We start from the raw sequence: 11,533 nt of genomic DNA, 5'->3' as shown, positions 1-11,533 counted from the left end.
TTTAAAATCAATAAAAATTATTTTCTAAAAAAAGAGTATTTGTTTGATACCTTACCTATAAAGGTATTAGCTACCACCACCTGAATCCACAAAAAGTGCGGCTACTCCATCTTGTGTGGAGTAATCCTCTAGTGCAGTGGTTCACAACCTTCCTAATGCCGCGACCCTTTAATACAGTTCCTCATGTTGTGGTGACCCCAATTTCATGGTTACAAATTGAACATAATTAAAGCATAGTGATTAATCACAAAAACAATATGGAATTATATATGTGTTTTCCGATGGTCTTAGGCGACCCCTGTGAAAGGGTCGTTCGACCCCCAAAGGGGTCGCCACCCACAGGTTGAGAACCGCTGCTGTAGGTGAAGGTGGGGTGGAAGAGGGAAGAACAATAGAGGGTGAGTGGGCGGATAGTGTAGATTGAGACTAATAAAGAAGAGAAGGCACCAGAGGCAAACTAGAATGAAAGATTTTGGAGAAGAAACGTGCCATTGCTCCAATTTTACCAGCAGGTGGCATATTTGCACCAATAACCAGGTTGAGGACCCAGATGCTCCTAAGTACAGTCTCAGAATTCCAAAGGAAGGGCCCAGAGAGCATAGGCTAAATATTCTATCTTTATCACCTGGTAGTTAATTTAGGCACTCAATGACAGGAGACCAAAATTTTGGTTTGTTATTGAGGGGAGGATGGTAGTGATGATGAAATCACCATTTGCTATTTGGTTTTTTTCTTCTAATTGCTTCTTTGGGTTGGGAGGAAATGGAGAAGGAAGACAAAAGATGAGGGATCTAGAAGCTAAACTGATCTAGGAAGAGGCCAACTACAGAAAGCTCAAAGCCCTTTCAGCTCCTAGCCCGAACCTGGAAAGTTTAGGATGGGAAAAGGACATGGTCAGGAAGAGTGGAGAGCTCACAGAGGGACAGGGGGCTATTCTGGGAGCTATGAAACCCATTTCTTAAAGCAGCCACACAGGGGGTTCCAGAACCTAAGCAGAAGGTAGAGGAGGATCCAGATGTTCATGCAGCTACTGGGGAAAGGGCTGGGCATATGACAGGCTTCTTACAAGGGGGCTCTCCAGCTAGTGCCCCTGTCCAGAGGTTTCTCTGGAACAATGCAAATGGGTATGTGTTCCTTTAAAGAAAAGTCCAAGTAGGAACCTTAGAGAGTAAGGCCTTGGCAGGTCAGAAGCCTTCATACACTTCTCAGAGAGACATCAACATCTATCCTGCAGAGTAGGCTGAACTGAGCACCCCAACAGAAAATAGGGGTGAAAAGGCAGAAATTGGTCAGGTCTTCCCCCCATCTTCCCTTACACCCTAGAAAGCACTGGGTTTGGGGAATTTGGTCCCTTAACCTGCTAAGATCTGGCCCTCCCAGAGGAAAGATCAACCCATCCAGGGACTTTCAAAGAGTAGTTCCATTGTGAACAGACATCCCTTCCCCAAACACAGTGCCTTAAGCTCTCCCACCCCAAAATGCACCCACATGTCCTTCCAGCTGTGATGCAGATCGGCTCTGAGTGGCTCTCCAGGTTCTAGTTCTCCCTCTCTGAATTTCTATCTCCCATTTGCTGCCTACCTCCTCTCGCCTTCTCAGTTTTCACTTTCTCCCTGAATGCTTCTCAGACTCTAGAGCAGTGGTTCTCAACCTTCCTAATGCCGCGACCCTTTAATACAGTTCCTCATGTTGTGGTCACCCCAATTTCATGGTTACAAAGTGAACATAATGAAAGCATAGTGATTAATCACAAAAACAATATGGAATTATATATGTGTTTTCCGATGGTCTTAGGCGACCCCTGTGAAAGGGTCGTTCGACCCCCAAAGGGGTCGCGACCCACAGGTTGAGAACCTCTGCTCTAGTGGTTAAGCCAAAGGGAGTTCCTGGGCAGACTGGCTCAGACAACTTGGTGGGAGAATCCCAAAGGCCTTTCTGTCATTCCTGAGCCTCTGGACGAGGAGGGCGGGACCTTGGTTCCAGGGTCTCAGTACCCCTTGTGCCATTTGAGCTGCTTACGCTCACCATCTCTATTAATAACCACCCTCCCTCCCCCCCCTGCCAGTGCTTCCCCCACGCCTGCCCGGCTCAGGTTCTCCAGTCACAGCAGCTCAGTCCTCCAAAGCTGCTGGACCCCAGGGAGAGCTGACCACCGCCCAAGCAACTGGTAAGTCTCCAACTCTATAACCAGAGGGGCTGGAACCCATTCTGCTGACCGTTGTGTCTGTGAACGCAGAAGCGACCCTTGATCCTGGGGTAGTTCCCTCTCCCCCATCTGTGCTCAGCTCCCAGCTGTCCAGTTCAGGGGAGCCACAGAGAGTTGGAAGGAGAGGGTCCCTGAAGGGTGTGGGGAATAGAGATATGGGGGGAGGCACTGGAGAAATAATAAGGGGGGGGAGGTCTAAGAAGAAAATTAGAACCTTGAGGCTGAGAGATACAGGGAGAGTCCATTTAGCAGTTCCTAGACTCTGACCTCAGCAGACCCCACTAAGTTAGAACTGCAGATGTGTTGTGGGACAGGACTCAACAGAAAACAACATTTTTGCTGGTTGCCAATGTCTCTCAAGGAGGAGCTGAAGTCTGTATCTTTTCCAGCTTGTCCCCCTTCTCTGCCAGATACTATTATTATGTCCCTGTCCTCCTTCAAATTCTCACTGCTATGATATTGCTGAGTTGACATGCATCAAGGTTCAAATGTCCCCTGACCCGCCCCCCACCCCTCTCCAATTCTGGGGTCTGGGATAGGAGTGACTGAAATGGAGCAGGGAGCACTGCTGTGACCTCCCAGGCCATATTCCAGCTGGCCCAATGGAGGAGCAACAACCTCTCCTTCCTATGGAGAATGTTTTTGGCTGGATCTCAACCCTGGCAGAACATTTTTTTCTGACCCCCTGGGGGTTGGGGAAGACTGAGGAGAGATCAGAGCTTGGTATGACAGCCCCAATCGGAGATCCCCATGCAAATAAAAACTTCAAATCATGCTAATGAAACCTGGGTGCATTGCCCTGCCTGCGTGTTACTTGTTTGTTTTAGCCCCTGCCTCCCCACATACACTGTGCATCTAACGCATGCACTGGCACTTTGTAAAACAGCTGCAAAGAGGTTGGGAGAAGGTAGAGGCAGGGCTACATCTATAGTTTCTGCCCTGCCTCTCAAGAGAAGAGAAGCCCTAAAGTAATGAGCTTTCACCACTTGAGGGAATTTCTTTTGTTGAAAATCTAATAATGAAATTTTGCTCCCTGAAGCCCTTACTGTAGGCACACCCTTCCCAATCCCTGTTCATCTTTCAACTCCCTCTTCCCACCCTATCCAGGCTGAGTCCTACCTCCACAATGCCGCTCTCAGGAACGCCAGCCCCCAACAAAAAGAGGAAATCCAGTAAGCTGATCATGGAACTCACTGGAGGTATGGCATATTTGCACCTGCCTAGTATGGGGCTTCTTATTACGAGTATCTCTGGCCCAAGAGTCTCAGAGATATCGTAAGGTTATATATGTCTTAGGGTGAAGAGACAAGAGAAATTCAGGGGTAGGGTCGGGTGAGGGATGGTGGTAGTGGGATAGGAGAAAGTATTCAACACTAACTCTTCACCCTTCCACACTTGTAATCTGAGACAATAGTACCCAGGCCATATGACCCAGAGTAGGTCCAGGAAAACAGGACCCACAGGTCAGTGGGGTAGGTATGTTTAAGGAAGAAAATATATGCAATGGAGAGCGGCACAGAGTTAGGTTTCAATAAATGGTTAATTTCCTTACTTCTCTCCTCAAAGCTAGGGAGCCTGTGTACGTATTTAAAATGGAAAACTGCACAGGCTGTTTGCGGCCAGAGTTCACTGAGGGGAAGAGTAGGAGAAGGAGTTAAGGCAGGAGTGTGCTAAGAGGTGTCCACCTCCGCACTGTGTTGGCCTTTGGGCTTCACCACAGGCTACAGCTTCCCCGGGGGCTTCCATCTATGATGTACTTTATTTGCCCTGTAACCCCATGTCCATGTCCCCTTGACCCCATTCATTCTCTCTACTCTAGTATTTCCACTATCTCCACTCTGCAACCCAGTTCCCATGCATTCTCGCCAACTTCAAAACTAGGAAATCAAAATCCCTTACAAACTAGACAGAAATTTGGTCAGATGTCACAGACAGCATCTGCTTCCCTTAGTGATCTCTGCTGGGACACACACACTGAGTTATGGATGACATCTGCATTCTGAGCCCATCTTTCCCTTGCCTCTTTCTCCCCACCTCCCTAAAAGGTGGACAGGAGAGCTCGGGCCTGAACCTGGGCAAGAAGATCAGTGTCCCAAGGGATGTGATGTTGGAGGAGCTGTCACTGCTCACTAACCGGGGCTCTAAGATGTTCAAACTGCGGCAGATGCGGGTGGAGAAATTTATCTATGAAAACCACCCTGATGTCTTCTCTGACAGCTCAATGGTGAGTTCGGAACTTTACTACTCTCAAAGCCTAGTGCCCCTTCCGAAAGCTTCGCGGTAGGCCCCGAATCTCCAAAATACCACCAACCAACCTTTCCCAGAAATTTAAAAGCCCATTAAAACCCTCAGATACAGTGAGCCCTCAACAGCTCCAGGAGGAGTTACAGCCCACCTCTGAAAATTCAGTCTCCATCGTAGAGCTAGTGAAGGTGGGTGGGGAGTGCCACACCCTCAGGGAGAAAATTCCTTTCCAGTATGGGTCAGTGTTAAAGATAGGGTTGCCAGAAAAAACACAGAAAGCCCAGTCCTGTGTTTTAAAGTTGAGATACACACAGATAATTTTTTAGTAAAGTATGTCCCATTTAATATTTTGACATAAAAATAAAAAAATTTTAAATACCAAGACACAAACTAAAATTTTAGATGCAAAATAAATACTTTTTAGTATAAATATGTCCCAGAAACTATTTGGGACATAAAAATTAAAAACTTTTTTTAATCCTCTCCCGAGGATATTTTTCCATTGATTTTTACAGAGAGGGGAAGAAGAGAGAGGGAAAGACAGAGAGAAACATTGATGTGAGAGATACACATTGATTGGTTGCCTCCTGCACGCACCCTGACCAGGGCCTGGGTTGGGGAGGAGCCTGCAACTGAGGTATGTGCCCTTGACCAGAATCGAACCTGGGAGCCTTAGGTCCGTAGGCTGACTATCCACTGAGCCAAACTGGGTAGGGCTAAAAATTAAATTTAAAATATAGGGCACTCATTTAAATTTGAATTTCAGATGTACAATGGATACTCTCATATATAAATATGTCCCATGCAATATTTGTGGCATATTTATACTAAAAAAGTATTTGTTGTGTGTCTGAGATTCAAATTTAACTAGTATCCTGTAATCTTATTTGCTAAATCTGGCAATCCTATAAAGAATTAAATGAATTTTTATAGCCATCTCCTTCTTGAGCCATTCTTTTATCTAAGGACCTCAGAGGTGGGGACTGACACTATCCTTGAAGATCCTACGTTCCCTAGTCAGGATTCTTCAAAGAAACAGAAGTAGGGATTGAAGAGAGGCCAGGCACAAGATGTTATAGCTGAGAAGGGCATCGTCTCCATTTCCTTTTCACCCCCTCTACCTCCCCTGGGTTGTCAGGGGGGAGTGGAAATAGATGCATACATGGGGCCAGGGGCAGAAGCGTCTGTCACTGGCCTTTATGGAGAAGCAGAGTAAAAATGCTGAGCCAGTTATATCTAACTTTAGGAGACCAAAAGCCCTCCTTCCTGCCTGGGTCTGGTTACACTGGGTGGAGCAAGGGGATGTGCACAATGGGTGGCCAGTAGAGCCTCCTGAAGGAGTTGGTGGGTTATTTTTAGGCTTTGGGGTGAATCCAGTTTTGCTCTTTTGGTCACCCTTCCCCCTCCCCACTATAGTTTCACTGTCAGGAAGTCCTGGTCCAACAGGCACCTAGAGGAGAGAGGGAGAGAAAGGGAAAAAGAGAGAAAAGAGTTCTGTTAGACAAGATGAGGATGGGGCTGGACAGAGACCTCTGTAGTTCTTCAAATGAAGGCTGGGTTCTCCATGCCAAAGCTATATCTCAAATTTTAGTTGAGCCGAAGTCTTGGTCCTCTTTGCTTTGGTGAGAATGGGAAGGAGGGGTGTGGAGAATGAGTTGTCGCCATCCTAAGGTATTATTAGGGGAACTGAGCCAAGGGGGCCCTGGCCCTTAAGGAGAGTTTAATTCCTCATAGTTAAGCTACCCACTATTCATCTATTGGCGGGGAGAATCTTAGAGGATTCAGTGTCTCCTGGTTGGCCACTGTCTCTGATCAAATCTTCCTTGCTATGCATACCTGTGTCTTTGTATATGTTCCATCCCCATTGCTAACCTTCCCCTCACCCTGTCCTTTTCTTTCAGGATCACTTCCAGAAGTTCCTTCCTACAGTGGGGGGACAGCTGGACACAACTGGTCAAGGATTCTCCTACGGCAAGGGCAGCAGTGGAGGCGAGGCAATGGGAAGTGGCTCTGCTGGACAGTATGGCTCTGACCAACAGCACCACCAGGGCCCTGGATCTGGATCTGGGGGTGCAGGTGGTCCAGGGGCCCAGACTGGCAGAGGAGGAGCTGCTGGAACAGCAGGGGTTGGTGATACAGGAACAGGCAAGTATCCTCCCCCAAGAGTAATGTGCCTGGTCCCTAGAGCAGCCATACCCCTAGGAATGAGGCCTAGAATGGGTGTAGGGAGCAAGGGAGGCCTGAGATACCTTAATGGACTCTCTGGGTCCAGGAGAATAAAGAACATCAATTTCATTGAGAAGCCTTATTCCTCAGTCACCTTTTGGGCTTTTCAGTTGAAGTCACAGATCTGACCCCAGGCTATCATTATTCCACAAACCTTATACAATTACCAGGAGGATGTTATACCTTTGGTCTCTGGCTCCAGCAACTTCCCTTGCACAGGGGTGTGAGACTAACTTCCCTTGGCTACTAACTGCTATTATTTGACTTCCTTTTCTTTCCATTGCTGCTAGGAGACCAGGCAGGTGGAGAAGGAAAACATATCACTGTGTTCAAGACCTATATTTCCCCATGGGAGAGAGCCATGGGAGTTGACCCCCAGCAAAAAGTGGAACTTGGCATTGACCTGTTGGCCTATGGGGCCAAAGCTGAACTCCCCCAATATAAGTCCTTCAACAGGTAGGAGTGATGGGGAAGGAACCAGACGCATCCCAGTGTGTGGCAATGTGTCCTTAGTTGGGATGAAGTCTTGGGTTCAAATGTTTCAGGAGGCAAGAGAGGAATATGGGGGACCTAACTGAAGGTCTTCGCTCTTTTTGCCCTAGCTCAGAGAAACAGCAAACTATGATAAAAAAAAATTGCTGGGAGGCAGGATTTGAATTTTAGTTCATAGGCCATTTATTAGCTGTGTGGGCATGGGAAAGTCACCCTACTTCTGGCCTTGGTTGCTTTAACCATAAATACTATATTATACATTTAAAGTCCTAATGAGGTTCCCTTTACTCAAAGTTAGGTTCCATTACTGTTCCCGCAAGTAGGATTCTGGTCCTTTATACCCTACTTTAGTAAAGCCTAACTGTTCTTTTGAAATTGGGCTTCTCTAGACCATGCACAGTAGATCTGTGTGAAAGCAGGATAGGGAAGTGTTAGGAAAGTGCTTTTTCATTTGGTCCTAAGGAGCCTGGATTTCCCAGGAAATGTTCATTCCTCTCACCCAGACTATGTACTATCCATTGGAGTCAGGGTAGGGATCCTATGTTGAAATTTAAGGTGGTCTCAGACCGTTGGGTCTATAATGTTTGGGGTTACTTTCTCTAAAATGCTGGGAAACCAGGAAAGGGGATGGGAATGCTAATGGAGAACAATAGGCGTGCAGAAGCAATCTGCAACTAAAATTCACAGACTTCCCTATCTTCAAAACAGAGCAACATCTCACTGATAAAGCTCTGTCCCTTTCATTCTGGTTTTTAATGAAAGAATATATCCCCTTTTCAGGACAGCAATGCCTTATGGTGGATATGAGAAGGCATCCAAACGCATGACCTTCCAGATGCCCAAGTTTGACCTGGGGCCCCTGCTGAGTGAACCCTTGGTCCTCTACAACCAGAGCTTCTCCAACAGGCCTTCTTTCAATCGAACCCCTATTCCCTGGCTAAGCTCCGGGGAGCCTGTAGACTACAATGTGGATATCGGCATCCCCTTGGATGGAGAAACAGAGGAGCTTTGAGGTGTTTCCTCCTCTACTTTGCATCAAGTTTCCCCTCTCTGGCTCCAACTTGGAGAGGGAATGCTGAACAGGATACCCCACCCTCATTCCTTTTGGGAATGGAGGGAGAAGGAGGGATAAACCTGCCATTCCATCCTTCAGTCTGAGTTCCCACTCCGAGCATCCTTCCTCACCAACTCAGAGTTCTCCTTCCACCTGCTCTGTATGGAAACCTGCTCTTTTATGTAATTTTCTCTGCCACCGGTAACAGTCAATAAACGTCAAGGAAACGCGCTAATTTTTCCTCTGATATTTGAGGGCAGATGAAAACAATGCACAGAGACTACTTAAAGTCAAATACTAAACATTCACTATTCAAATTTCAAGACCAAATCTGAGCTCTGGTTCCTTACACACCTACACCCACACTAATGAAACCACATTTATAGATGTATACGGAAACATACTTATTTAATAGTACATAAGGCAAATAATCATGTACAAACACATGTGCCAGCCTACATGTGGGCACAGCTAAGAAGCTACTTTATGCTATGGTTAGGAAATAGGTGTCGGTGACCCTGCTGTTAGATTTCCTTATGTTGCTAATTAGGATTTGGGATAATAAGGATTATCCAAATATTACAGAACTAGAATATGCCACAAAGTTCCCAGATGACACCAGAGTGGGCTTAGTAATATATGTGTTAAAGGTTATAGATTCCCGAAAGGATGAGATGGAATAGGGAGTCATGTTGGAATCCAGAAGGAAGTGGGAGAGCCCTAGTCAGTCTGGCTCAGTGGACAGAGCATTGGCCGCAGACTGAAGCGTCCGGGTTTGAGTCCAGTCAAAGGCACATACCTTGGTTGCAGGTTTCCCGGCACTGGTTGGGTACGTCCAGAAGGCAACCAATCGATGTGTCTTTCTCACATCGATGTTTCTCTGTCTCTCCCTCTATCTAAAAAAATCAATGGAAAAATATCCTTGGATGAGGATTAACAATAGAAGGAAGTGGGAGAAACCAGCTGTAGTTATGATATGCCTGGCTCTGTGTGAACACAGCAAGAAAAGAACTAACAGCCACAGGGGCACGGCAGTGGTGTCCAGAAAGTACTATGACTGGGAAGAAACAATGAGAGCCAATAGGAATGAGTAACAGTTCGTTCATTTTCTCTCTCTCTCTCTCCTCTCTCTCTCTTGGCATGATTATACAGACTTTACTTTTTTTCAATTACAGTTCACATTCAACATTATTTTGTATTAGTTCCAGGTGTACAGCATAGTGGTTAGACATCACTGCTCTACATAGACTGATTCAATTTTCATGGGCCTTGGGTCACATGACATTTACCCTGGCACTTTCCTTTACAACCTAAATAACTTCCAGGGATTCTTTCTGTAAAGTTGTACACAAAGCTCTATTTCCATGTGCATTTTTCTAAGGAGAGTGTTGTTGTAACTTCATTTCCCTCCAAACAGACCCTGAAACAAAAATCTGGATGTAAGCAGCTAATTTGAGAGGTGATCCCAGAATCCAAGAAGTGTAAGGGAGTGAGAAGAAAGCCAAAAAGGATGTTCTGGGCAATTAGGACTGAATCCCACTGGGGACTCAGAATAATACTATTCAAATTGTGGTCCAGGTCTTAGCAGCATGATTATCTCTTGGGAGCTTGGTTAAAAGTACAGACTCAAGAATCGAATGCTTACTAAGCTCTCGAGGTGACTCCGACGTGTTAGTAAATTTTGAGAAACATTAGAGATCATACCTCAGAATTGCCCCATTGAGGGCATAGGGAACTGGAGTTTTTAGCCTCCAAATCTCATCTCTCATTGGTTGCAGATTGCTATTAGGAATGTTAATTCTGCTGGCAATTCCAGACAAAGGTTTTTGAGGTAGGAAGCTATGGGCTTGTACGAGATCTGTCTACCAAAGCTGTAGTAAACTCTGCGGTGGACTGAGGGAATATGGGTTTGACAGGATCTGGATAAGGGTCATGGCTTTCATCATATTCACACGTTTAAAACTCTGAGAGCCTACTCCAAAAGTTAAGGACAAATGTTTATTGAGTGCCTCTATATACCAGGTACTAAGTCAGACATCAGAGGTACAAAGAAAAATAACTCATGTGACAAGGATATTTCACAGTCAACCACAAAATAATTATGATATGCCTCTTAAGGTTGGGATAAAAATAATTCCAGGGTCTGCCAGTAAACAGCCCTGGAAACCTAGCAACTTAATTTTCCCAAGCTCAGAATGTCTGAAGTCTTAAATGTAACACAAATAATCACGATACAAGTTTACTAATTCACAGGGAGCCCAGGTTGGTTGTGAAACTATTTCCTTAGTAGAAAAGTGCTTGGAAATTCTTCTTCTGTTAAAACCACCTTTCTTCACAAATGTTTCATACATTTGAATGCCACAGTTCACAGATGTCACCCGTTGGCAGCGGAGCTGTCAATATACTGTTCATACACACCTTCTGTTTGCCATCACTTGGTTTAAAACTCAGGAGAGTTTTCAGTTCAGGAGCTCCAGAGAGTTCCCTTTTAGATATGAGCTTGTGCTCTCCCGTGGGTCCTAGTCCCCACGCCTACCTACTGTTTTACACCAGGCCATCTTCTATTGTAACTTGCCTAGCCTCTGCAGCCATTGGAGTGAGCACCCTCAAGGGATTCTTTTACATAAACCACATGCCCATAATGCTGGGCCCCTAAAATCACCCGGAGAGCAGCTCATTCCCTAGATGAGGGTCTGGAGCTTTGCTGTCTAATATTATTGTCACCAGCCATTAATTATCTAATTGATAATTAAGATATTGATTACGTGCTGAAATATTTTGAATATGTTGGGTTAAGAATAATTTCCTATGTATTACTTTAAAAAATGTAGCTACTAGAGGTTTTAAATTGCACAATATATGTCCACTGGCCAGCACTGGTCTAGACCATGAGAGCTACTCAGGAGCTTTAAGGGAGAAAAATGAATTCTCCATTTATTATTTCTATTTCCTTATTATTCCCCTCCGTTTTATTCTTCCTTGTTGGCCAATGTTAGGTTCACCCTCTGTTCCCAGATGCTGCTCCGTCTGCGTTTAAAGTTGTCTGAGCAGAGAGACAACGCCCTGCAACTAAGCGTTGAGTCACGCAGTAAGGATGTGTCCACCGGGCAGCCAGCAACCGGGGCAAAGTTGAAACCACACAACAATGCGGTCCCCTTCCGCATTCAAACCTCCGCGTTTCCGTCCCATTAAAAAACACACACGTTTATTCCCTATTTTGGTCGTGCTAACTGATGGGGGTGTGGCCCTCGTGGGTAAACATAAACATTTCTGTGGCACCTAACACCGTTTGCAAACCTGCGCAGGGGAAG

General features: G+C 45.7%; 1 protein-coding gene across 1 annotated transcript; it reads left to right on the top strand.

Moving 5' to 3' along the window:
* Positions 1-1,881: 1,881 nt before the first annotated feature.
* MYOZ1 (myozenin 1) lies at positions 1,882-8,457 on the top strand. The gene is made up of 6 exons (XM_006760987.2): positions 1,882-2,167; positions 3,314-3,405; positions 4,252-4,430; positions 6,352-6,595; positions 6,967-7,132; positions 7,949-8,457. The coding sequence occupies exons 2-6, from the start codon at positions 3,333-3,335 to the stop codon at positions 8,178-8,180; spliced, it is 894 nt and encodes a 297-aa protein (XP_006761050.1). The 5' UTR covers positions 1,882-2,167; positions 3,314-3,332; the 3' UTR covers positions 8,181-8,457.
* The last annotated feature ends 3,076 nt before the right edge of the window (positions 8,458-11,533 follow it).

This window comes from Myotis davidii, unplaced genomic scaffold, assembly GCF_000327345.1.
Source record: "Myotis davidii unplaced genomic scaffold, ASM32734v1 scaffold134, whole genome shotgun sequence".
Classification (NCBI taxonomy): Eukaryota; Metazoa; Chordata; class Mammalia; order Chiroptera; family Vespertilionidae; genus Myotis; species Myotis davidii.
This window is presented reverse-complemented; position numbering and strand designations above follow the sequence as displayed.

Coding starts and splice junctions, on each gene's coding strand:
- MYOZ1 (XM_006760987.2), top strand. CDS start 3,333: ATGCCGCTCTCAGGAACGCCAGCCCCCAACAAAAAGAGGAAATCCAGT. Junction 3,406..4,251: donor GATCATGGAACTCACTGGAG/GTATGGCATATT, acceptor CCTCCCTAAAAG/GTGGACAGGAGAGCTCGGGC. Junction 6,596..6,966: donor GGTTGGTGATACAGGAACAG/GCAAGTATCCTC, acceptor CATTGCTGCTAG/GAGACCAGGCAGGTGGAGAA.